Raw genomic sequence first — 27534 nt, forward strand, 5'->3', positions numbered from 1 at the left:
GCATAGTCTCCATAGTGTAGACACCCTCAGTAAATCTGCGTCCCGTGGACAATGTTATGGCTAGTGGGTGCACAATTGTTATAGGAGGACAGAAGTACATTTGTCACATGCATTTTTGTGCATGGCTCTGATATTCCTCTTTCTGAAGAGGGACCCCTAACCCACACCTGGAGGCCAGCTGGTCTGACTGGCACTAAATGGAAGGTCTCAATGCCACGAGTCTTGCTGTATTTCTAAAAAAATCTGTTCTTCACTTCTCTCTCCTTCGCAACTGAAGGCCTCTCTCTCTTGAGTGGTAACAGTTAATTTAACTATAACCGGGTTCAAAAAAGAACTAGATATGTTCATGGTTATGTTCATGTTCAAGGCTCTTATGTAAATTAAGTTGTCATGAGATAAGAGGGAAGATCCTTTCATGGATTGAGAACTGGTTAAAAGACAGGGAACAAAAGGTAGGAATAAATGGTAAATTTTCAGAATGAAGAGGGGTAATTAGTGGTGTTCCCCAAGGGTCAAGGGTCAGTCCTAGGACCAATCCTATTCAACTTATTCATAAATGATCTGGAGAAAGGGGTAAACAGTGAGGTGGCAAAGTTTGCAGATGATACTCAACTGCTCAAGATAGTTAAGACCAAAGCAGACTGTGAAGAACTTCAAAAAGATCTCACAAAACTAAGTGATTGGGCAACAAAATGGCAAATGAAATTTAATGTGGATAAATGTAAAGTAATGCACATTGGAAAAAATAACCCCAACTATACATACAATATGATGGAGACTAATTTAGCTACAACTAATCAGGAGAAAGATCTTGGAGTCATCGTGGATAGTTCTCTGAAGACATCCACACAGTGTGCAGCGGCAGTCAAAAAAGCAAACGGGATGTTAGGAATCATTAAAAAAGGGGTAGAGAATAAGATGGAGAATATCTTATTGCCCTTATATAAATCCATGGTATGCCCACATCTTGAATACTGCATACAGATGTGGTCCCCTCATCTCAAAAAAGATAGACTGGCATTAGAAAAGGTTCAGAAAAGGGCAACTAAAATGATTAGGGGTTTGGAACGGGTCCCATATGAGGAGAGATTAAAGAGGCTAGGACTTTTCAGCTTGGAAAAGAGGAGACTAAGGGGGGATAGGATAGAGGTCTATAAAATCATGAGTGGTGTGGAGAAAGTGAATAAGGAAAAGTTATTTACTTGTTCCCATAATATAAGAACTAGGGGCCACCAAATGAAATTAATGGGTAGCAGGTTTAAAACAAATAAAAGGAAGTTCTTCTTTACTCAGAGCACAGTCAACCTGTGGAGCTCCTTGCCTGAGGAGGTTGTGAAGACAAGGACTATAACAGGGTTTAAAAGAGAACTGGATAAATTCGTGGAGGCTAAGTCCATTATTGGCTATTAGCCAGGATGGGTAAGGAATGGTGTCCCTAGCCTCTGTTTGTCAGAGGGTGGAGATGGATGGCGGGAGAGAAATCACTAGACCATTACTGATTAGGTTCACTCCCTCTGGGGCACCTGGCATTGGCCACTGTCGGTAGACAGGATACTGGTCTGGATGGATCTTTGGTCTGACCCAATATGTCCTTTCTTATGTTCTTATGGAGGATAGGTCCATCAATGGCTATTAGCCAGGATGGGCAGGGCTGATCCTGGAAGATCCAGGAAGATCCTGGGAACTACAGGCCAGTCAGCCTCACCTCAGTCCCTGGAAAAATCATGGAGCAGGTCCTCAAAGAATCAATCCTGAAGCACTTGCATGAGAGGAAAGTGATCAGGAACAGCCAGCATGGATTCACCAAGGGAAGGTCATGCCTGACTAATCTAATCACCTTTTATGATGAGATTACTGGTTCTGTGGATGAAGGGAAAGCAGTGGATGTATTGTTTCTTGACTTTAGCAAAGCTTTTGACACGGTCTCCCATAGTATTCTTGTCAGCAAGTTAAGGAAGTATGGGCTGGATGAATGCACTATAAGGTGGGTAGAAAGCTGGCTAGATTGTCGGGCTCAACGGGTAGTGATCAATGGCTCCATGTCTAGTTGGCAGCCGGTATCATGTGGAGTGCCCCAAGGGTCGGTCCTGGGGCCGGTTTTATTCAATATCTTCATAAATGATCTGGAGGATGGTGTGGATTGCACTCTCAGCAAATTTGCGGATGATACTAAACTGGGAGGAGTGGTAGATACGCTGGAGGGGAGGGATAGGATACAGAAGGACCTAGACCAATTGGAAGATTGGGCCAAAAGGAATCTGATGAGGTTCAATAAGGATAAGTGCAGGGTCCTGCACTTAGGACGGAAGAACCCAATGCACAGCTACAGACTAGGGACCGAATGGCTAGGCAGCAGTTCTGCGGAAAAGGACCTAGGGGTGACAGTGGACGAGAAGCTGGATATGAGTCAGCAGTGTGCCCTTGTTGCCAAGAAGGCCAATGGCATTTTGGGATGTATAAGTAGGGGCATAGCGAGCAGATCGAGGGACGTGATCGTTCCCCTCTATTCGACATTGGTGAGGCCTCATCTGGAGTACTGTGTCCAGTTTTGGGCCCCACACTTCAAGAAGGATGTGGATAAATTGGAGAGAGAGTCCAGCGAAGGGCAACAAAAATGATTAGGGGACTGGAACACATGAGTTATGAGGAGAGGCTGAGGGAGCTGGGATTGTTTAGCCTGCAGAAGAGAAGAATGAGGGGGGATTTGATAGCTGCTTTCAACTACCTGAAAGGGGGTTCCAAAGAGGATGGCTCTAGACTGTTCTCAATGGTAGCAGATGACAGAACGAGGAGTAATGGTCTCAAGTTGCAGTGGGGGAGGTTTAGATTGGATATTAGGAAAAACTTTTTCACTAAGAGGGTGGTGAAACACTGGAATGCGTTACCTAGGGAGGTGGTAGAATCTCCTTCCTTAGAGGTTTTTAAGGTCAGGCTTGACAAAGCCCTGGCTGGGATTATTTAACTGGGAATTGGTCCTGCTTTGAGCAGGGGGTTGGACTAGATGACCTTCTGGGGTCCCTTCCAACCCTGATATTCTATGATTCTATGATTCTATGATGCCTCTGTTTGCCAGAAGCTGGGAATGGGTAACAGGAGGTGGATCACTTGATGATTCCCTGTTTTGTTCATTTCCTCTGGGGCACCTGGCATTGGCCGCTGTTGGAAGACAGGATACTGGGCTAGATGGACCTTTGGTCTGATCCAGTGTGGCCATTTTTGTGTTGTTAATGCTTGCTCGTTTCTCTGTGAGGAGCTGGGAACACTCTCCCATCTCTGTGTTTGCCAGCCCAGTCTTGAGGTAGCTTCTGGTCACTCACCCTTTCCAGCTGCTTCAACAAGCCAGAAAATGGCTAATGCCTCATCCTTGCTTCTCCACCTGTGGCACCTGAGTCAACTGAGCACCAAGTATGGCGTAGTCAGGCCTAATCCTTGTGCTTATGCTCCCCTCTGGACTGTTGTGGCAGTGCAGCCTAGCCCAAAGTGCTGGCCATGCTGTCAGAGGCAGGATGCTGACTTTCCGGACTAGATTGCAGCAAACACTTTGCAGGGTCCTGAGTCTGTGAGACAGGAGGTGGTTCCAAGGGTTGTGGCCATTTTGGTACACTTATCAATCATGGATGTTCCTTAGGGGACTAAAGGCTATTTGCGGTGCTTCTGTAATTCGGCATCCCTGGTCATCATCTGACGGATTCCTCTGCTCTGAATTGGTGCTCTCCATCCCTGAGGAGGTTTGGGTTGCACCCTTTGAGTGAACAGAGGCAGCTAACAGGAGAATTGAAGGGCATAGCTGCAGCCTCTGTGCTTGGAGGTGGCAGGACTTGGTGAGTGATGCATTTGGTCTTTCTGGGGGTTGTCTGTTGCACTATTCTTTTGCTCTCTGTGTATGGGCTGCATCACTGTGCCAAGGGTCCCTGAGGAAGCAGACAAACAGGGAATTGGAATAACTCATTTATGAGCATAAATTGAATGGAATTTGGTATTACTGAAACTTGAAGGGATGATTCCCATAACTGGAATGTTAAAATCAATGGTTATAACCTGTTTAGGAAGGATTGCGTGGGCAAAAGGGAGGGGAACATGGCACTCTATGCAAAAATGGCATTACCTGTTTCTGAGTCACTGAGAACTTGGAATGATCTTGAATGCTTACTGAGAAGGTTTTGGAACAAATAGATAAATTAAGTAGTAATAAGTCACCAGTAGCAAATGATGTTCACCCAAGAGTTCAGATGTGAAATTGCAGAACGAACAACTATAGTATGTAACATATCGCTTAAATCAATCTACGTACCAGATGACTGGTGGATAGCTAATGTGATGCCAATTTTTGAAAAAGTTCCAGCGGTGATCCTGGCAATTCCAGGCCGGAAAGCCTAACTTCAGTACTAGACAAACAGTGTTACTCAGAACTCTAAGCCCAGGTCCCTGCTTCCTTCCTGGTTGCTGCTACCCTGCGTGGTTCCTGTTTCCTTGCCATTATTAGATAGAAATGGTAGAATTGTTCATTGATTTATAGATTCTAAGACTAGAAGAGACCATTGTGATCATCTCGTCTGACCTTCTGTATAACACAGGCCAGAGAAGTTCACCAAAACTATTCCTAGAGCAGATCTTTTAAAACAACTTCCAATCCTGAGTGTACATTTAACAGTAATTAACCATTGGAACAATTTACCAGGGGTCGTGAGTCTCCATCACTGACAATTTTTGAGTCAAGATTTGATGTGTTTCTAAAAGATCTGCTCTAGGAATTATTTCAAGGCAATTCTCTGGCTTGCGTTATACAGTGGGTCAGAATAGGTAGTCAAAATGGCCCCTGTTGATCTTGGAATCTAGGAATCTATTAATTTGCTCTCGTTGTGTTCGGAGCCTATTTAGGATAATTTGTGGCATACCAGCCTGGGAGCCTGGCCCCTGCACCTCCCAGAAGCTGTCTCTAATGTGCAGATGCTCCCAAGTGGGTAGTGATGTGAGGGTCCTGGCTCCTGCTCCATTTGCTTTCACTGCCTTCACGGGTTGCTGAGCCTGTGCTATAAGAACTGAGAACCCTGCCCACACAATATGATCAAATGGGAATTGTCTGTGACAGTTTTATGAATTCTGTGTGTGCCTCAGTTTCTTTCTGTCCTTTGCATTATTAACCCTGGTGACAAAAAAGGGTTAAGTTTCCTCTGGGGGCGCAGCACAGGACATGAGGTGAGAATATTGCCTTGTTATCTGGGCTCCAGTGAATGAGGAGGTTGTGGAACTGGCTGGAACCTGCTGAGAGGAGAATCCAAAAGAGACAATGGAAAGCTCCAATGACCAGAACATTGACACCTAGCAAACAATGACACAGAGCAAGGAGGTTTTTGAGACATAACCAGCAAGAGTGGGCTTCTGGAGGAGGCTGGCTGCTCTCCCCTGGGAGTGGCTAAGGAGCCAAAGAGGGACCGAGCCTGAGGCGGAATCCACTACAGCTTGGCTGGTGGGCTGCTCTGGCTTGACCGGAATGGGTGATGCTTTAACCTTTATTTCTGAATGCTAACCTCAGGCCTTCCAGTGCTGTGTTCCAGTTGCCTAATAAGTCCTACTCTGTTTTGAAAGGCCAGTTTGGTGTCACCACAAATACTGGCTAGGGAGCATTAGTCCCTGAAGAGCGAACAAGTCTCTAACAAGGAGTCTATCTCAGCTGAACTGCTGAGCAGAGCTCCCAATGTGAAGCAGGAATTCTGGAGTGCCAGGGCTCAATCTCAGAAGCTGTGAGGCTGTGTAGCCTAACCTGAAGGAAGAGTGAGCCCCCCTGGGGAGTCTGACACACAGATGGGGTTCCTCCAAAAGACTGTTTAAGATGGGGTGTAGGACTTATCCCACAGATCTGTGATACAAGGTGTTTCAGAGGCAGAATTTCAGGGACCTGAGTAACTGTCCCTTCTAGGTAGAGAACCACCAATCTGCAGGGACTAAGGGCTGTACAGTACCCCATGGGACCTGATGGGTAGACTGGGGTGGTTGTGGGGATGGAAAGCCACAGGTCAGGAGGTGTGGTTCCATGGGTGGAGGGGGACACCAGGGGTGGTTCTGGGGGAGGGTGGGAGATGCCCCATGTGGTTTGGCAAGTGCACAGCATTATCAGTCATTCTTCACTCTTCTCCATTACAGCGTTCGCATCAATGAGAGAAGGCAAAGAGGGATGGAGGAGAACAAGAGACTGGCATATCTTATCGACATCAAGACTATAGCAGCAGGTGAATGGTGACTCTCGTCCTTCTGCCCCGTCTACATTCACGTTCTTCCGGGAGGCGAATCATTAGAGTCAAGTTGCACCCATGTCTGACTGGGAGGCTGCCCTGCTCACGGGTCTGTTACATGTCTGGTGAGGACGGTGGCTCTCTGGGGCAGGGCCACGTCTCCTGTCTGTGCGTGCGGCCGTCAGTCATCATAACTGTGTTGCTGCGGGCACTGTCAGTGCACGGGCCCCTTGAGCTGACGAGATGGGTGTTCGTGCTGCCAGGTGAAGCTCCCAGAATTGGGATGTCTCAGCGCGTTCTGCCCCGATGCCTTAGGTATGCGATGTCATGGTGCAGTTTCCATGGGACCCCGCCTCATCCGGGATCGCAGGACTTGAGTTCTGGATGCTCAGGTTGAACAGTGTGCAGAGAACAACAGAGTAGGCCACGAATGATTTGCAGTCTGCAATGCTTGTCGTGCAGTGAGCCTAAAGAAGCTGTTTATTTAGCTTAACACAGAGAAGGTTAAGAGGTGACTTGATCATGGTCTACAGGTACTCACCTGGGGAAGAGATTTTTCATAGGAGAGACTCTTTAGTGTAGCAGACAAATGCAGGAGGAGATTCAGTGCTTGGAAGTTGAAACTAGACGAAGATTGGAAATAAGGTGCACATTTATATAGTGAGGGCAATTAACCCTGGGCACAACTTACCAGGCAGTGTGGCAGGTTCCCCAGCACTTAGAGTCTTTAAACGGGGACTGGGTGTCTTTCTAAGAAATATGCTGCAGTTCATCCAGCAGCTACACGTTCAGTGCAGGAATCGCGGGTGGGGTTGTCTGGCCTGTGCTGTGCCGATCAGACTCGATGTTCAGAATGGTCTCTGCCTGCCGTAAATAGTGAATAAGAGCAGAAGAAGAGAGAATTGCTGTCTGTCACCATCATGAACAATAATGTTCCCGCCTTCCTGGCATTGCTCCCCAGCCCCCTGCTGGCCGTGTGGTGATGAGGTTCAATAAGGATAAGTGCAGGTTCCTGCACTTAGGACGGAAGAACCCAATGCACCGCTACAGACTAGGGACCGAATGGCTAGGCAGCAGTTCTACGGAAAAGGACCTAGGGGTGACAGTGGACGAGAAGCTGGATATGAGTCAGCAGTGTGCCCTTGTTGCCAAGAAGGCCAATGGCATTTTGGGATGTATACGTAGGGGCATTGCCAGCAGATCGAGGGACGTGATCGTTCCCCTCTATTCAACATTGGTGAGGCCTCATCTGGAGTACTGTGTCCAGTTTTGGGCCCCACACTACAAGAAGGATGTGGATAAATTGGAGAGAGTCCAGCAAAGGGCAACAAAAATGATTAGGGATCTGGAACACATGACTTATGAGGAGAGGCTGAGGGAACTGGGATTGTTTAGTCTGCAGAAGAGAAGAATGAGGGGGGATTTGATAGCTGCTTTCAACTACCTGAGAGGTGGTTCCAGAGAGGATGGTTCTAGACTATTCTCAGTGGCAGAAGAGGACAGGACAAGGAGTAATGGTCTCAAGTTGCAGTGGGGGAGGTTTAGGTTGGATATCAGGAAAATCTTTTTCACTAGGAGGGTGGCGAAACACTGGAATGCATTACCTAGGGAGGTGGTAGAATCTCCTTCCTTAGAAGTTTTTAAGGTCAGGCTTGACAAAGCCCTGGCTGGGATGATTTAATTGGGGATTGGTCTTGCTTTTGAGCAGGGGGTTGGACGAGATGACCTCCTGACGTCCCTTCCAACCCTGATACTCTATGATTCTATGATTCAGTTACAGGTCGTTCCTGAGTGGTAGGTGGCAGGGATGCACCCTGGACTACATAGACCAAGGGTGTAAATCCCTGTCCTCAGCTCCTCTCTGCCAGCTGGAGTGGGCACAGAACCAACCTCTCCCTTTACCATCGGGTACGCTCAAAATAGTTCTTAAGTAGCATAATTAATCGAAAACATTTTAGACTCATGTCAGTTCATGAGAGGGTATGGCTGTGTGTATTGAGGTTTTGCTGTGTTTGGATTTCTTGGGCCAGGCCCAGGATGGCGGATCTGCCCCAGAGATTGCAGCTGAAGAGGTGATCCTCTTCCCCACAATGATCCGTCTTGGGTGGGAATGAAAAGTGCCTTCCTGCCTCAAGGAGGGGTCTTGGCCAAGGGATACGATGCCTGTAAGGCTTTCTATAAAGATAAGAAGGGCTGAAGGACTTTGCTCCAGGAGTGGCTCCTGCAAGAGGCTCTGGGGGACCCACTCCCGAAAAGCTTTCCCCAGGCATGAGTAGCATGAACCCTAAGCCTCCCTTGGTGCCAAACCCTGAGGCTAAAGCCCAGACAGAAAGGCATTGACCTTGTGTAAATTCACTCCGCATATGGATTTTAACTGGATAACAAAAGACTATCCAGAGATAAACCAGGTAACTTTAATGTTGGCAGGGCAGTAAAACCCTCTGCTTCAGGGTGTCTCTAACAATTGGGGCTGGGATGAGATTTTCATGAGGAGCAGGTTTAATAGATATTTAAAGGCCAGAGGGAACCATTCGATCATCTGGTCTGATCTTCTGTAAATCACAGGCACCCAGGGGTGAAAGTAAAATGCAGCTCTTACCGGTATGAGGTCGCTCCCTCCGGAAGGGGCGTGGCCTTGGGCGGAAGGGTGGAGCTGGGGGGTCAGCGTCCCACAGCCCTTCCATCTGCGCTCCCTGGCCAGCGCTGCCTGGGGCTCTAGTGGCAATTTAAAGGGAGCCCCGGGACCTTTTAAATCGCGGCCCTGGGGCAGCTGCTTCTTCCGCCGTCGCTCTGTCAGCGGCTGGGGGGCAGCAGCGCTTTAACATGGCTGCCCCTTTTGCGCCCCCCATCGGCGGTCCTGCTGGGTCATCGCTGCCCCTTTTGTGCCCCCCCAATTGGCGGCCCTGCTGGGTCATCGCTGCCCCTTTTGCGCCCCCCATCGGCGGTCCTGCCGGGTCGTCGCTGCCCCTTTTGCGCCCCCCATCGGCGGTCCTGCCGGGTCGTCGCTGCCCCTTTTGCGCCCCCCCATTGGCGGCCTTCTGGTAGGGACCTGGCAGAGCCGCCAATTGAGGGCGGAAAAGGGGCAGCGATGTTTAAGCACTGCTGCGTCAGCGGAACGGGCCAGTACTAGTGGCTACCTTTTACCGGTACGCCGTACCGGCCCGTACCCACTTCCTTTCACCCCTGCAGGCAGCTGAATTTCACCCACTTACCGCTGTATTGAGCCCAGTAGCTTTTCTGTTTGGCTAAAGCATCTTCCAGAAAGGCAGCCAGTCTGGATTTGAAAACTTCAAGAGACGAATAATCCACCACATCCCGTGGTAGTTTGCTCCAACGATTAATCAACTGTAATGATAAAATATTGTGCCTTCTTTCTAATTTACATTTCTATAGCTTCAGTTTCCAGCCATTGGTTCTTGTTCTGCCTTTCTCCACTGGACTAAAGAGCCCTTTAGTACCAGTGTTTTCTCCCCAGGAAGGTCCTTAGACACTATAATTCAAGTCACCTTTCAGTCTTCTTTTTGCTAAACTAAACAGATTGAGCTCTTTAAATCTCAAAGTTATCCTCGGTTTTCTTCCATATGGGTATCGTGCACCTGTGGGATTTGGCCCCAGTGTCACTGGTCTCTTTAGAGAGCAGAGCTGACAATAGACTTAGGTCTGCTTCTTGGCTTAAGAAGGCAAAAGTTCTTGCAGGGATCCCTTGGCTTCCTTGTCTGCGTTTCTGGGAACACTAGTTCTGCTTGATGTGGCTTCCAAGTCACTCTCTCAGCAGAGGAACCAGGGGCACAGTGAATAGCAATGTCCCCTCTGCCTTACCTCTGGGTGGGATGGCATTGATTGCAATGCCAGGGCCTGCCGGGACTTAGTGGACAGAATGGCAGCAGGCAGGACGTTTACCCAGGAAGCCACAGACTGACATCTAGGATCTTCAGGAGAAAGAAAGAAAAGGGTATCCCTGTGAGTGACAATCTAGCCATGAGTTATTGTCTGCTCCAACTCTTGCATTGAAGTCACTGAGGAGGAAAAAAGAAAAGGAGGACTTGTGGCACCTTAGAGACTAACCAATTCGTTTGAGCAAAAGCTTTCGTGAGCTACAGCTCACTTCATCGGATGCATTCAGTGGAAAATACAGTGGGGAGATTTATATACACAGAGAACATGAAACAATGGGTGTTACCATACACACTGTAAGGAGAGTGATCACTTAGGATGAGCTAATACCAGCAGGAGAGCGGGGTGGGGGAGAAAACCTTTTGTAGTGATAATCAAAGTGGGCCATTTGCAGCAGTTGACAAGAACTTCTGAGGAACAGTGGGGGGTGGGGTGCGGGGAATAAACATGGGGAAATAGTTTTACTTTGTGTAATGACCCATCCACTCCCAGTCTTTATTCAAGCCTAAGTTAATTCTATCCAGTTTGCAAATAATTCCAGTTCAGCAGTCTCTCGTTGTAGTCTGTTTCTGAAGTTTTTTTGTTGAAGAATTTTCACTTTTAGATCTCTAATCGAGTGACCAGAGAGATTGAAGTGTTCTCCGGCTGGTTTTTGAATGTTATAACTCTTGACGTCTGATTTGTGTCCATTTATTCTTTTATGTAGAGACTGTCCAGTTTGGCCAATGTACATGGCAGAGGGGCATTGCTGGCCGATGATAGCATATATCACATTGGTAGATGTGCAGGTGAACGAGCCTCTGATGGTGTGGCTGATGTGATTAGGCCCTATGGTGGTGTCCCCTGAGTAGATCTGTGGGCACAGTTGGCAACGGGCTTTGTTGCAAGGATAGGTTCCTGGGTTAGTGGTTCTGTTGTGTGGTATGTGGTTGCTGGTGAGTATTTGCTTCAGGGTGGGGGGCTGTCTGTAGGCGAGGACTGGCCTGTCCCCCAGGATCTGTGAGAGTGATGGGTCGCCCTTCAGGTTGGGGGGCTGTCTGTTGGCGAGGACTGGCCTGTCCCCCAGGATCTGTGAGAGTGAGGGGTCACCCTTCAGGTTGGGGGACTGTCTGTAGGCGAGGACTGGCCTGTCCTGCAGGATCTGTGAGAGTGAGGGGTCGCCCTTCAGGGTGGGGGGCTGTCTGTAGGCGAGGACTGGCCTGTCCCCCAGGATCTGTGAGAGTGATGGGTCGCCCTTCAGGGTGGGGGGCTGTCTGTAGGCGAGGACTGGCCTGTCCCCCAGGATCTGTGAGAGCAATAGGTCACCCTTCAGGTTGGGGGGCTGTCTGTAGGCGAGGACTGGCCTGTCCCCCAGGATCTGTGAGAGTGAGGGGTCACCCTTCAGGTTGGGGGGCTGTCTGTAGGCGAGGACTGGCCTGTCCCCCAGGATCTGTGAGAGTGATGGGTCGCCCTTCAGGGTGGGAGGCTGTCTGTAGGCGAGGACTGGCCTGTCCCCCAGGATCTGTGAGAGTGAGGGGTCGCCCTTCAGGGTGGGGGGCTGTCTGTAGGCGAGGACTGGCCTGTCCCCCAGGATCTGTGAGAGTGAGGGGTCGCCCTTCAGGGTGGGGGGCTGTCTGTAGGCGAGGACTGGCCTTTCCCCCAGGATCTGTGAGAGCGATGGGTCGCCCTTCAGGGTCGGAGGCTGTCTGTAGGTGAGGAGTGGCCTGTCGCCCAGGATCTGTGAGAGCGATGGGTCACCCTTCAGGGTGGGAGGCTGTCTGTAGGCGAGGACTGGCCTGTCCCCCAGGATCTGTGAGAGCGATGGGTCACCCTTCAGGTTGGGGGGCTGTCTGTAGGCGAGGACTGGCCTGTCCCCCAGGATCTGTGAGAGTGAGGGGTCGCCCTTCAGGTTGGGGGGCTGTCTGTAGGCGAGGACTGGCCTGTCCCCCAGGATCTGTGAGAGTGATGGGTCGCCCTTCAGGCACCAGTAGCGGCTTACCTCAGGTGGCGTGGGGTGCTCCTGTTTCCATACTTCGATGACTGGCTCATCAAGGGCAGGTCTCCGGAGCAGGTGCAGAGAAGCCTCAATCTGGTACATTCCACCTGCCTCTACCTGGGCCTGTTAATAAATACAGAAAAGTCCACGTTAACCCCAGTCCAACATATAGAGTTTATCGGGGCAGTTCTTGACTCCACGCGTACCAGGGCCTCCCTTCCGGAAGCGCGGTTTCAGGCCATGGTGGACTTGATCTCCCACATAAGAGCCCACTCTCTCACCACGGCCCACACATGTCTGCGACTGATGGGACACGTGACCACGTGCACGTACATGGTTAGCCATGCCTGGCTTCACCTGAGGCCTCTGCAACCGTGGCTAGCCTCGATGTACATTCCCAGCAGGCACCCCCTGGATTGAGTGGTCATGATGCCGAGCCACATCCTACTGTCTTTGGACTGGTGGCGGGATCCCGACTCGGTGCTGCAAGGAGTTCCCTTCGTGACCCCATCTCTATCGCTTACCCTGGTCTCTCACGCGTCGGACCTGGGCTAGGGAGCTCATCTTGGGGAGCTCAGCACCCACTTGCTACAAAACGATCTAGCCGTTCATATCAATGTCAGGGAACTCAAAGTGGTTCACCTGGCCTGCCAGGCTTTTTTGCCCCACCTGAAGGGCAGGGTGGTCAGGTCCTGGCAGACAATACTGCCGCAATGTATTACATCAGCAGGCAGTGCCTCTACCTGCATGTCCAGGACCCGGTTCCCCCTTGGGACCTGAATCTTGTGCTGTCACGGCTCATGGGTCCCCGCTTCAAACCCCTGGCGTCCTGCTCCCTCCTTCTCTCTTGGAAGGTCTCCTTTTTAGTCGCTATTACTTCAGCCTATAGGGTGTCTGAGATCAGAGTGTTCACTTCAGAACCGCTGTTCACGATATTCTATAAGGACAAGGTCCAGCTGCACCTGCACCTGGCCTTTCTACCCAAGGTCGTCTCCCAGTTCCATACTGGTCAAGACATATACTTGCCGGTCCTTTGTCCTAAGCCTCACATGACCGATGAGGAATGCAGGCTGTATACCCTGGATGTCAGATGGGTCCTGGCTTTCTACATAGACCGAAAAAAGGTGTTCTGCAAGTCTACACAGTTGTTTGTTGCTGTCGCGGATAGAATGAAGGGTTGCCCAGTGTCTGCCCAGAGAATCTCATCCTGGATCACGGCCTGTTATGAGCTAGCGAAGGTGACCCCACCGGCGACCGTGACGGCTCACTTGACTAGGGTGCAGGCATCCTCGGCAGACTTCCTCGCCCAGTGCTGATCCAAGAAATTTGTCGAGCTGCGAGCTGATTGTCCATCACACATTTGCTTTGCACTAGGCACTGATCCAGCAAGCTTGAGATGATGCTGGTTTCAGCAGAGCAGTGCTCCAATCTGCAAAACTGTGACCTCCGAGCCCACGACTGAGGATTCTGCTCGTGAGTCACCTACAATGGAATCTACAAGCAAGCGCTCGAAGGAAAAACAGTTACCTATATTTTGTAATTGTTGTTCTTTGAGATGTGTTGCTCATGTCCATTCCATTACCCGCCCTCCTGCCCTCTGTCGGAGTTCTCGGCAAGAAGGAACTGAGAGGGTGTAGGGCCGGGGGCGCCAGATATACCACGGCATGAGCGCAGCACTCCAGGGTCCCCCACAGCTGACCCTACGGATACCGCTAAAGTAAAAGTCTCCGACAACTGCGCACGTGGCACGCGCACACCTACAATGGAACAGACATGAGCAAGACTTCTCAAAGAACAACAGTTATGAAAAGGTGGGTAACTAATTTTTTTAGTGGATTCATCCTGCGATGGGGTGTGTGCCCCACACAGGCTGTGAAAGGATAATGGCGGCCTGAGAGGCCAATTACCGTACCAGACTGCACTGGAGAGCAGGTCAGGCTTAACTGAGGATAAGTCTAGCTAAGGAAGGGCTGGGAGAGGACTGTGAACAGAGGAACTTGACCACAGAAGGGGACTAGAAGCAGAGAGTCTGCAGTCACTCTCTGGGACTAGAGAGAGTGAGGATACCAGGAGGGTCCAAGAGGAAGCCCCTGGGGAAGAGATGACCCGGGATCCTCCCCTGAATAGAGAAGTCTGGTAAGAGCCAGGGGAGAGACAAAGCAGCCACTGGCTCCAGTGTTAAGCCCTGATAAAAGGCATGATGCAGACTTCCAAGGAGAGGGCCCTCTGAGCTGTTCAATGCAGGAACAGCAAGGGGAGTTTAAGAGGCATGAAAGACTAAGACCAAGGAAGGCAGCAGGTGATTTGGGTTTGCTAGAGGATTCCGGGGGAGGGCCCTGAGGGTCCCAGTCCTGAGAAAAAGGTGAACCTAGAGAGTTGCAGGGAAGAAGGCCTGAGAAAGGCTCAGTAGGAAGAAGCTCAGAAAGCCAGCGGCAGCAAGGAGTTGGACCAAGCAGTCCTTGGTCCTGGTTATAGGGTCCCTGGGCTTGAATCCAGTGTAGTGGGAGGGGAATCCAAACCCTCCCATTATCAGCCACCAGAGAAGGCGATGTGAAGTCCCTGAGAAGGAGATAAAGATGACTGAAAGCCCTAGGAGTAGGATCTGAGGACCACCAGGCACAGAGTTGGGGCTGAAGACCTGATAAATGGTCTTAGACTTTTTTGGACTTTCTGTTACTCTTGAAGGAGCAGACTAAATCATGACCACCAGAGGACTAGAGCACCTGCCATCAGGGGACACCAGATTGGGGGAGAGATGCTACAGCACCCCTGGCTATGAGGAGGTGCTCTAGTGGTGAGGACCCCTGCCTCCTTCACCCATACCCTTCATCTGCTCCCTTTGGCAGGCCAAAAAACGAATTTGAAGAGCAGCTAGCAAAAGACACACAAGCTAACAGCAAAAATGTTTTAAAGTATATAAGAAGCAGGAAGGCTGCCAGACAATCAGTGGGGCCACTGGATAATCAAGGTTCTAAAGGAGCACTCAAGGGAGATAAGGCCATTGTGGAAAAGCTAAATGAATTCTTTGCATTGGTCTTCACTGCAGAGGACGTGAGGGGGATTCCCATTCTTTTTTGATAACAGATCTGAGGAATTGTCCCTGACTGTCGTGTCAGTAGAGGAGGTTTTGGAACAAATGTATAAAGTAAACAGTAACAAGTCACCAGAACCAGATGTTATTCACTCAAGAGTTCTGAAGGAATTCAAATATGAAGTTGCAGTTACTAATTGAGGTACCATAACGTATCATTTACATCAGTCTCTGTACCAGATGACTGGAGGGTAGCTTCTGACATGGCAATTTTTATAAAAAGGCTCCAGAGGCGATCCTGGCAAATACAGGCCGGTAAACCTAACTTCAGTATCAGGTTAAATGGATTGGAACTACAGTAAAACACAGAATTATCAGACACGTAGATGAACAAGATTTGTTGAGGAAGAATCAACATAGTTTTTGTCAAGGGAAATCATACGTCACTGATCTATTGGAATTCTTTGAGGGGATCAACAACCATGTGGCAAAGAGTGATCTGTTGGATGATGTGTACTTGGACTTTCGGAAAGCTCTTGACAAGGTGTCTCACCAATGGCTCCTAAGCAAAGTAAGCTGCCGTGGGATAAGAGGAAATGTCCTTTCATGGATCCATAATTGGTTAAAGGATAGGAAACAAAAAGTAGGAATAAGCTGTCAGTTTTCACTGTGGAGAGAGGTAAATAGCAGGGTCCCTCAAGGATCTGTACTGGAACTAGTGCTGTTGAACATATTCATAAATTATCTGGAAAAGGGGGTGAACCGTGAGGTGGCAAAATTTTTAGATGATACAAAATTCTCAAGATAGTAAACAAAGCAGACTGTGAAGAGTTACAAAGGGATCTCACTAAACTGGGTGACTGGGCAAGAAAGTTGCAGCTGAAATTCAGTGTTGATAAATCCAAAGTAGTGCATCTTGGAAAAAATAATCCCAAGTATACATACAAAATGTTGGGGTCTAAATTAGCTGTTACCACTCAAGAAATTGATTTTAGAGTCATCAATGGATAGTTCTCTGAAAACATCTGCTCAGTGTGCACTGGCAGTCAAATAAGATAACGGGGGTTGTTAGGATAGTGATAGATAAGACAACAGAAAATATCATGATGCCATTATATAAATCCATTCCATACTACACTTTGAATACTGTGTACAGTTCTGGTCACCCCATCTCAAAAAAAGATATGTTAGAATTGGAAAAGGTGCAGAGAAGGGCAACAATGATTAGGGTTATGGAGCAGCTTCCATATGAGGAGAGATTAAAAAGACTGAAACTGTTCATCTTAGAAATGAAATACGTGAGCAGGGATATGATAGAAGTCTATAAAATCATGAATGGTGTGGAGGAAGTGAATAGGGAAGTGTTATTCACCCCTTCGTGTAATAGACAAGGTGTATGAGGTTATATCTTTTGTTAGATCCACTTCTTCTGGTGAAAGAGACAACCTTTGAGTTTACACAGAGCTCTTCTTTAGCCAAGATGGTCAGGGACGCAACTCCACGCCTTGGGTGTCCCTAAACCTCCAACTGCCAGAAGCGGGGACTAGACAGCAAGGGATGAATCATTCGAAAATGCCCTGTTCTTTTCATGCCCTCTGAAGCATCTGGTACTGGCCACTGTCCGAAGACAGGATATTGGGCTAGATGGAGCATTAGTCTGACCCAGTATGGCCATTCTTATGTTCAATATCTGCCTATCATCCTTAGATTGTTGGTTTTAATATATTTTCTCATCCTATTTCTAAAAGATTCCTTTAGGGTCTGGTTAAAGTATTTCCACCTATGAAGGATCCCTGGAGATCTGAATATTGTATTGTCTAGTTTAATGAAAACTCTATTTAAGACTTTAGTTACCCCTCTGTTAAACCTTCCGTCCATGGAAACAGTATTTTTTCATATAGCATGAGTGAAATTAATGCTTTGATGTCAGGTCCTCCCTATATGATATTTCATAGAGGTAAAGTTTCATTAAGACCTCATCCAAGCTTCCTGCCTAAGATTGTGTCCGAATTTTATGTTAACCAGGCAGTTAATTTACCAATAGTTTGTCCAAAACCTCATGCTGATAAAATGGAAAGGACTCTGCACTCTTTTGCTGTAGCTAGCGCTTTATTTCACCTTTTATCTGAACAGAACTAAATCTTTTAGTTGTTCTTCCGTATTATTTGGCATATGCCGAGAGAGTTAAAGATAAACCGATTTCCTCTCCGACACTTTCAAGTTGGATTTCAAGATGTATTAAATTGTGCTATTGTTAGCAATTAGGGCCCATTCTGCAAGAGCCTAAGATGATTCCATAGCTTCTTTTAGTAATGTCTCGGTTTTAGGAGTTCCTAAGGTAGCCACATGGGCTTCTATTCATACTCTCATGAAACATCATGTAGCTAGACAGGCAACAAGAGAAGATACGACCTTTGTTACAGCTTTGTTACTTAGATCTGTCTTTACGTAACGCTTGTGTACCCACCTCCATCTGTCAATTGCTTTTCAGTCTCCATGAGTGGAAGACATATAGACAACCACTCAGTTAAGAAAAAGAGGTTACTTACCTATAGTAAATGATGTTCTTCAATGTGTGTTGTCTATATGTATTCCATGACCCATCCTTCTTCCCCACTATATGAAGGCCTTGCAAGATTTTGGCTGGCGAAGGAACATACTGGCAGTTGGTCCACCCCACCCCTTTATTCTTGGGTGGGATGGATTGTGTGAGTATGTGTAGACCAACGGGGGACCTGCTAGTAAGAAGAAAATGTCTTATCTCTGGTGCTAGGGGGTGCACAATACCTGTGAGTGGAAGACGTACAGACAACACATCTCAAAGGTCATCAGTTACTATAAGGTAAGTAATTTCCCACTTTACTGAAATGTTGGTGTGTTCCAGGGGCGAGGAGACAGAGATTTTCTAGCACACGCTGATCACAGAGAGCAGTTTGGAACCTCTCACTTTGTTGAACAACGCTCTTTGCCTGGGAATTTATTAGTGTTCTGTCTGGTACTAGTTTAAATGTCTCAGGAGATGGATGGGCTTCCATCCTTGGGAGATGAGTCCCTGCCTGACACAGCTCGCTGTCAGGGGACTTATCCTGATATGCAGCTTACATGTCCCTTTCTCAGTGTCATCCCCTTGCTCTGAGTTGTGTCCTCCTTGTACCACCCTAAATAATCCCTCCCCATCCTTCGCCTGCCCACAGACTGAGTGCCTCCTTTGCAGCAAGGCTTCTGGCAGCTCTGCCCTGCCATTCACCTCCTGGCTTGACAGAACATTCTCATACTGAGCCTCTCTTCTTTCCCTTTCCCAGTGGATCTTGTTGGTGGCTACAACATTGGCACCATCAGCCATGACAGCAAGATTGACTGGCTGGAGCTGAATGAGACGGGCCACAAACTTCTCTTCAGGGACAAGAAGATGAGGGTGAGGTGGGAGACAGGCATGTCCAGGGTATGGGGTGTGAGCTGGGCATGCTCAGGAGCAGGGAAGGTGGTGGGTAAGGTGGGTGTCACAGCTCTAATCTAATGTCCCCTGTTGGCCACTTGCCAACTGCCTTGAGGGGATCCAGCTGCTCAGTCCCAGGTGTTTTAATGCTCTGGACACTGCGCAGCATCCAAACACTACCACTGCTTGGGGACCTCTAGTCATATTCTCAGAGCACAGCCCCTGTCTAGCACCCTTTCCGGAGAGCTGCTACCACACTGCTCAGCCCCTGGAGTCAGTACTGACCCCTTAGACTTGCCCATAATTTAAATGCACCCTTTCCCCGAACTCCAGCCAGGGTGTGTTTTGGGCCTACAGTTTACCTCTTCAGGGGCACGTGATAGCTGCAACACGTGAAACACACACTTTGCACAGGATTGTAACACCGTTGCTGTTTACATAATCATACGAGAAATACACAGATCTTATAGAAAACAACAAACATCCTGAACACAGTGCTTTACACTGCAGTTGACCTTTTCCTGGAGAGACAGCCAAGTTTCACAGACTTATAGATTCCCAGGCCAGAAGAAACCACTGTGATCACCCAGTCTGCTCCCCTGTCTCACAGAGGCCAGAGAACTTCCCCAAAATCTTTTTGAAAAACATCTAATCTGGATTTTCAAATTGTCACTGATGGAGAATGTACCACAACCCTTGGTAAATTATTCCAGTCGTTAAATACTCTCACCATCAAAAACGTGTGTCCTATTTCCAGTCTGAATTTGTCTAGTTTCAATTTCCAGCCGTTGGATTGTGTTGTGCTTTTCTCTGCTAGATTGACCAACCATTATTAAATATTTGTTCCCCACGCGGTGTCTTGCAGGGGTCAACCCTATGTCTGGTACTATCAATGTTTTCATTAATGACTTGGATAATTGAGTGGAGAGTTTGCTTATAAAATTTGCAGATGATACCACACTGGGAGGGGTTGCAAGCTCTTTGTAGGACAGGATTAGAATTCAGAATGACCTTGACATATTGGAGAATTGGTCTGAAATCAACAAGACGAAATTAAAAAAAGACAAGTGCAAAGTACTTCATTTAGGAAGGAAAAATCAAAAGCACAACTACAAACTGAGGAATAACTGGCTAGGTGGTCATACTGCTGAAAAGGATCTAGGGATTCTTGTGAATCACAAATTGAATAGAAGTCAATAATGTGATGCAGCTGTGAAAAAGGCTAATATTCTGGGATGTATTAACAGGAGTCTTGTATATAAGAGATGGGTGTGATGGGTTGGGTCACAGAAACCCCCTTGAGAACTGTCACCTGATGTGCTGGGACTACCTCTGAGCCCATTTTCCCTGGCAGCTTGGGACTTCAGTGCCTTGCCTGGTTGTGCCAGACATGCTAGCCTACTACAATCACAGACCCAGCTCTGAACCACGTCCCCCAAAAGCTGCAGGCTTAACTGAAAACAGCTTAAGAAGTACTCCTGTCTCCAACACCCAGACACCTAGTTCCCAATGGGATCCAAACCCCAAATAAATCCGTCTTACTCTGTATAAAGCTTATACATAAAGCTTATACATAAATTGTTTGCCCTCTATAACGCTGATAGAGAGATATGCACAGCTGTTTTCTCCCCCAGGAATTAATACTTGCTCTGGGTTAATTAATAAGCAAAACGTGATTTTATTAAATATAAAAAGTAGGATTTAAGTGGTTCCAAGTAATAACAGACAAAACAAAGTGAATTACCAAACAAAATAAAATAAAACACACAAGTCTAAGCCTAATACAGTAAGAAACTAAATGCAGGTAAATCTCACTCTCAGAGATGTTCCAATAAGCTTCTATTACAGACTAGACTTCCTCCTAGTCTGGGTCCAGCAATCACTCACACCCCTGTAGTTACTGTCCTTTGTTCCAGTTTCTTTCAGGCATCTCTTTGGGGTGGAGAGGCTATCCCTTGTGCCAGCTGAAGACAAAATGGAGGGGTTTCCCAGGGGCTTATATAGTCTCTCTCTTGTGAGTGGAAACCCCTCTCTCCCCCTGTGTAGAATCCTAGCTACAAGATGGAGTTTTGGAGTCACATGGGCAAGTCACATGTCCATGCATGACTCAGTTCTCTACAGGAACATTCCCAAGAAAGCTTAGATGTGGATTGGCGTCTATCAAGGAAGCCAAGTGGACCTTCCATTTACTTGAATAACCCCTTCATACTATGTTGACCAAATCTGCCTTAGGTGCTTTCTACTGCAAACCCTTTAAATACAAGCATAGAGCCAACGCTCATAACTTCAGATGGCATCTTTATCAGTGATCTGGATGATGGGATTAATTGCACCCTCAGCAAATTCACAGATGACACTAAGCTGGGGGAGAGGTAGATACGGTGGAGAGTAGGGATAGGGTCCAGAGTGACCTAAACAGATTGGAGGATTGGGCCAAAAGAAATCTGATGAGGTTCAACAAGGACAAGTGCAGAGTCCTGCACTTGGGAAGGAAGAATCCCATGCACTGCTACAGGCTGGGGACCAACTGACTAAGCAGCAGTTCTGCAGAAAAGGACCTGGGGATTACAGTGGACAAGAAGCTGGATGTGAGTCAGCAGTGTGCCCTCATTGCCAAGAAGGTCAACGGCATATTGGGCTGTATTAGTAGGAGCATTGCCAGCAGATCGAGGGAAGTGATTATTCCCCTCTGTTCGGCACTAGTGAGGCCACACCTGGAGTATTGCATCCAGTTTTGGTCCCCCCACTACAGAAGGGATGTGGATAAATTGGAGAGAGTCCAGCGGACGGCAACGAAAATGATTAGGGGGCTGGGACACATGACTTACGAGGAGAGGCTGAGGGAACTGGGGTTATTTAGTCTGCAGAAAAGAAGAGTGAGGGGGGATTTGATAGCAGCCTTTAACTACCTGAAGGGGGGTTCCAAGGAGGATGGAGCTAGTCTGTTCTAGTGGTGGCAGATGACAGAAGAAGGAGCAGTGGTCTCAAGTTGCAGTGGTGGAAGTCTAGGTTGGATATTAGGAAACACTATTTCACTAGGAGGGTGGTGAAGCACTGGAATGGGTTCCCTAGCGAGGTGGTGGAATCTCCATCCTTAGAGGTTTTTAAGGCCCGGCTTGACAAAGCCCTGGCTGGGATGATTTAGCTGGGGATTGGTCCTACTTTGAACAGGGGGTTGGACTAGATAGCTCCTGAGGTCTCTTCCAACCTTGATATTCTACAATTCTATGAACCTGACCTAGGAGGAAAGGTTACAAAAACTGGGCATGTTTCATCTTGAGAAAAGAAGGGGCAGGGGGAGGTGATTACAGTCTTCAGCTATGCTTGGGGCTGTTATAAAAAGGATGGCGATCAGTTGTTCTCCATTTCCACAGAAAGTAGGACAAGACATAATGGTCGTTAATCTGCAGCAAGGACGATTTAAGTTATACGTTAGGAAAAACTTTCTAAATCTCAGGGTAGTTAAGCTATGAAATAGGCTTCCAAGGGAGGTTGTAGAATCCACGTAATTGGAAATTTTAAAAAGCATGTTGGACAAACACCTGTCAGGGTTGGTCTAGGGTTACTGGTCCTGCCACGGTGCAGGGGCTGGATTGACTGTTAAAAACCAGGGAACAAATCCCTAACTGGTTGTGAGTTCTAAACGTAGATTTCACCAACCACCTGCACCAAGGGCAAATTTCTCAGGTACTTTAATAGCTTTAACACAGAGTCACAGACAGTCCCCTTGGGTTCTCCAGTCTTTCTTGCCACCTAGGTGAGCGTATCTCTGTGTTAGATGGCCCCTTGCACCAAAAATCACAGCGATAATCAGGTTACTCCTCATCCCAAAGGACCAGTCATCCCAGGTCAATTGCACTTTAGATCTGACACCAAAGACAACACTTGTAGCCTTATAGTAAAACTATATGAAGATGTATTAAATTGGAAAAGGAAATCAGAGAGCTATTTACAAGATTAAAGCAAGCAAACATTAACTCATTCATGTGTCTCAGTCTTAGGTATGAAAAGGTAATACAGGCTTCTATAATCAGCAAGTTCTATTTGAGCTTTAGGGCTAGCCCAGGTTAAGCAGCTGGGGATTTCTTGCTTATGTTTAGAAACACCTTGCTTCCTCCCCTGAGTCCAAGGAGCATAGGTTTTTATCCCTCTCCTGTCATGTGCTCTGAGCTTCAAACTCAGTTGATGGGACTTGGGAGGAGTCCACTGGCACGACTCATCTTCACAGGGAGGAGAGCAGAACAAAAATAAGAGTCTTTAGTCCTTTTGTTGACAATTCCTCAGCCCAGATGTAGGGAATTTCCAGTTGTAAGATTCACCCATATCCTGTCTGGTATCCATGGGTCTCCTCTTTCGGGAGGGGCATAACTGTTTCTGTAGAAGAGAGCAGCTCTTCCCACTAATTAATGTGTGTGATAATTCATACAGCCACAGAGGTTCACAGGGCAACCGCTCAAATATTACATTACAGTGTGGAGCACAGATAGCTCAATAAGATTTATGCAGCAGCAACTCACAAGTGTTCAATAGAGTTTGAACACTAATCACTTCCTTGTAATTCTATCAATTTTTTTTTGTTTTATCAATATTAACCCACAAGTGAGCCGACAGAGTCCAGCTACGTGTCTGTCATTGTCCAGTTGAGACATGGAGACCCTGGCATGAACTGGCACTTGGCCTGTCAGTGTCACAGTATACATTTACATTTAGCTGTATTGAAATGCATGCTGTTTGCTTGCATCCTGTTTACCAAGTGGTACAGATTGCTGTGAATCAGTGACCTGTCCTTTTCATTGTTTACCTCTCCCTCAATTTTTGTGTCCTCTGCAAATTTTATCAGTGATGGTTTTATGTTTTCTTCCAGTTCATTGATAAAAATGTTAAATAACAGGGCCAAGATCAATCCCTGCAGGACCCCACTGGAAACACACCCACTCAGTGACAATTCCCTGTTTGTAATTACATTTTGAAACCTTGAATGCAGTGTTGTTGTAGCTGTGTCAGTCCCAGGATATTAGAGAGACAAGATGGATGAGGTGATATTTTTTTATTGGACCAACTTCTAGTGGTGAGGGAGACACGCTTTCGCGCTACAAAGAGCTCTTCTTCAGGTCTGGGGAAGGCACTCACAGACAGCGTCACAGCTAAATGCAAGGTGGAACAGATAGTTCTTCTTCGAGTGATTGCTCATGTGTATACCACAATGGGTGTGCGTGCTTGCCACGTGCACCGGTGCTGGAAGTTTTTCCCCTAGCAGTACCCGCAGGGGGGAGCGCCCCTCACAGCCCCTGGAGTGGTGCCTGCCTGGCGTGGTGTAAGGGGAGCTGCGCACTCCCCCCACCCTCAGTTCCTTCTTGCCGCCAGTGAAGGTGCATTGGGACTGCTGTGCTCCAGCTTTGCTGTAGCTCGTCCCCAGAACTGTTCGTTCGTTCAGCGTTAGTACCTGTAGTTAGTTAGCTGTTTTGTTAGTTTAGTTAGTCAGTGAGCCCAGGCCGGGGCATGCCCCGCGCCCCGGGGTTTAAGTCGTGCGGCTCTTGTAGGCATTCTATGCCATGAAGTGACCCGCATACAGGTTGTTTGCACTGCTTGGGAGAAATCCATATCAGTGAAAGATGCAAGATTTGCAAGTCGTTTAAGCCTTGGACCAAAAGAGAAAGGGACATTAGGCTCTGGGCCATCCTGATGGAGTTGGCGCTGACTCCAACCCCAGCATGCCGCTCCGAACCGGTACCCGGCATCACAGCGTCAGTACGCGGCGACCCTCCAGTGCCATTGACCAGTTGGCACTGCTCCCTGTTCATGGGGCATGCTAAGAGGGCCAGGAAGACTCCCTTTTCGCAGCGGCACCGAGGGAAGTCTGGGACAGAGGCTAGGCCCATGTCGGGCAGCTCTGACTCACGTTGAGCGGAGTAGCCCGGCCCCTTTGGAACAGGCCTCTCCGGATGTCCAGATGCTGTCCACGCCTGAAGCCCTCCAGGTGGCCCAGGACGTTATGTCCATGCTGGTGCCCGGAGCTCCGCCGATATCGGCCCCGCAGTTGCCTCCAGCCCGGTCTCGGTCGAGGGAATGTTCCCGACGCTGATTGCCGCCCAGCAATCGCTCGGGGCAGAGTCCAGGTGGATCGCCCTCAACACTGACCAGACTGTCTGGCTGGGTTCTAGCCGGCCAGGACTCACGGCACCGCTTGACCTCAAGGAGCAAATATCAGCGGGACCGTGGCAGGCATCACCATCGGTCCTTGTCTTGGAGAGGGCACCGCAGTCCGGCACGGTCATTGACGCTGTTCCCGCCCGGACTCCCGCTCCAAGTATCTGCCAAGACAACGCAGCCTCGGGCGTCGATCGCCAGCGTTGCGCCGTTGTGGGTCCGCCTGTCGAGGCCATTCTCGGAGCAGCTGTTACCACGGTTACCGGTCCTCCACGTCGAGATCGCTGTCCCACGGTCGTCATAGATCCCGGCACCACCGCTCCTCCCGGTCCAGAGACAGCAGCAGATCTTACGCCAGCCCGGTCTCCGTTCGTAGCCGTCCTTCGATGGGCCAGGCCAGCCAACACGAACGGCCGGCCCCGCCGGTGCCACGGCAGGTGCAGCGGCACCAAGCGCCATGGCCAGCCCAATGGTACCCGTGGGCACCATGGCCTCCGGCGCAGCCCCCGGTGGGAGCTCGCTCGGTGGCCGGAGCTTCAGAGGCACTGTCGGCCTCCCTCTCCAGACCCCAAAGGAAGGAATCGGTGGCATGTGCGTCCTCGGCACCGTGCCCGGAGTCTGACGAGGTGGTGGACCCTCCGGTGCCGGCCGACACCCAGAGCACCGCACCAGCCTCTTCACCCCGCCCGGAGGAGGCAATTGCGGCCCTGCCCACCTCCATCCCGCTGGAGGTCTTCAGGGCCCACCAAGAACTCTTAAAGAGGGTGGCAGAAAGCCTCCACCTCCAGGCAAAGGAGATGGAGGAGACCCTCAGACTCCCTGTTTAATGTTTTGTCACCATTGGCACTGGGTAGGGTGCCTTGCCTCTCCATGAAGGGGTGGCTAAGATTTCAAATGCCCTGTGGCAAACGCTAGCCTCATTGGCCCCGTCTCTAAAAAGGAAAAACGCAAGTACTTTGTACCCGCTAAGGGGCATGAGTACTTGTATACCCACCTGGTGCCCAACTCCCTGGTGTCGGTCAACCACTGGGAACAGCAGGGTCAGTCAGCCCCAAAGAACAAAGATTCTCGGAGACTGGACTCTTTGGGAAGGAAAGTTTATTCATCTTTGAGCTTCCAGTTACGAGTGGCAAACCATCAGGCTCTCCTGGGCCGGTACAAATTCAATCTGTGGGGCTCCCTGTCCAAGTTTGAGGACTCCCTCCAGGAGTGTGATAGGAAGGAGTTCAAGGCGCAAGTGTTGGGTCACATGTTGGTGTGCACGTACATGGTCCATTACACCAGACGCAGGATGATGCCCCTCCAGCTCTGGTTGGCCTCAAAGTTCTCCCAGGCCATGGACAGGATGGACAAGGTCCTCACCGTGCTGGACTCTATGATCACCTCCCTACGGTGGTGGTCTTCCCCAAACAACATGCTCCAAGGGGTCACATTCAGGGACAGGTCACTGGAGCTGGTGTCCGATGCTTGGGACCTGGATTGGGAGGCCCATGTGGGGAACTTTCAGACCCAAGGCCTGTGGTCAGCTCAAGACCTGACCGTACATATAAACGTCAAGGAGCTCAGGACAGTGCATGGCCTGGATGGCCTTCCACTCACACCTGGAGGGCAAGGTGGTCAGGATCCTCACGGACAACACGGCCTCAATGTTCTATATCAACAGGCAAGGCAGGGCCCGATCCTCTGCCCTCTGCCGTGAAGCCCTCAGGCTGTGGGACTTCTGTATAGCCCACGATATCCACCTGAAGGCCTTCCACCTGCCGGGCGCCCGGAATGAGAGGGCGGATCTCTCGAGCAGGGACTTTTCCTCGCAACACAAGTGGTCCCTCAACCCGGAAGTGACCCACCTGCTCTTCTGAAGGTGGGGAACTCCCCAGGTGGACCTGTTCGTGACTCGGCAGAACCGTTGATGCCCCCGGTTCTGCTCCAGGGGAGGTCTGGGGAGGGGCACTGTCTCCGATGCCTTTCTCCTGTCCTGGTCAGGCTGACTTCTCTACGCCTTTCCCCCATTCTCTCTAATCAGCAGGGTCATGGAAATATAAAGACAGACAAGGCCCGAGTCCTCCTGATTGCCCCGGCGTGGCCCAAGCAGCATTGGTACGGGACCCTCACGGGCCTGGCAGTAGCCATTGCCACTCTGCCCGGATCTGCTCTCTCAGGACTAGGGCCGCCTCCTCCATCCCAACCTGGCGGCTCTTCACCTCACGGCGTGGCTGCTCAGTGGTTAGGTGGAGAGGAAAGGATGTGCTCAGAGCAGGTTCAGCGCGTCCACCGTAGACAGCCCTCCACTCGCCGCGCTTATTTGGCGTTTATTTGGCCAAGTGGTCCCGGTTTTCTAGGTGGGCAGCAGACTAGGGTGTCTCCTCGATGACCGCCCCAGTCCAGCTTATCTTTGATTACCTCCTCCACCTGAGGGCTCAGGGCCTGGCGCCCTCATCAGTCAAGGTGCACCTGGCAGCCATATCAGCCTTCCATCCGCCGGTGCAAGGGCACACGGTATTTTCCCATGCTATGACTGGCCGGTTCGTTAAGAGTTTGGACCCTCTTTTTCCGTATTGTAGACCCGTGGTCCTGCAGTGGGACCTAAACCTGGTGTTGGCTCATCTCACAGGGCCCCTGTTTGAACCATTGGCCACGTGCTCCTGGTCTCACCTCTCATGAAAGGTGGCCTTCCTGGTAGCTATCACATCATCTAGGCAAGTCTCGGAGCTCAGGGCCCTGACCTCTGAGCCACCATACACTGTCTTTCATAAAGACAAGGTCCAGCTCACGCCCCGCGTTCCTCCTGAAGGTGGTCTCCGCCTACCACATGGGTCAGGAC

At 49.3% G+C, this 27534-nt stretch overlaps 1 protein-coding gene across 7 annotated transcripts in view; it reads left to right on the forward strand.

Annotated features, from left to right (window-relative positions):
* Positions 1 to 27534, forward strand: part of IFT172 (intraflagellar transport 172) — a 151634-nt gene that overhangs the window by 48974 nt on the left and 75126 nt on the right. For all 7 annotated transcript variants that reach the window (XR_012157848.1, XM_073335400.1, XM_073335399.1 and 4 more), the window contains 2 exons: positions 6142 to 6227; positions 18433 to 18545. Coding sequence is in view for 6 of the 7 variants with exons in the window: in XM_073335400.1 (XP_073191501.1) it covers positions 6142 to 6227; positions 18433 to 18545 (199 nt within the window). In the remaining variant the exon portion in view is untranslated. The remainder of the gene's footprint in view (positions 1 to 6141; positions 6228 to 18432; positions 18546 to 27534) is intronic.

The sequence above is a fragment of the Lepidochelys kempii genome, chromosome 3, assembly GCF_965140265.1.
Source record: "Lepidochelys kempii isolate rLepKem1 chromosome 3, rLepKem1.hap2, whole genome shotgun sequence".
In the NCBI taxonomy this organism is placed as follows: domain Eukaryota; kingdom Metazoa; phylum Chordata; order Testudines; family Cheloniidae; genus Lepidochelys; species Lepidochelys kempii.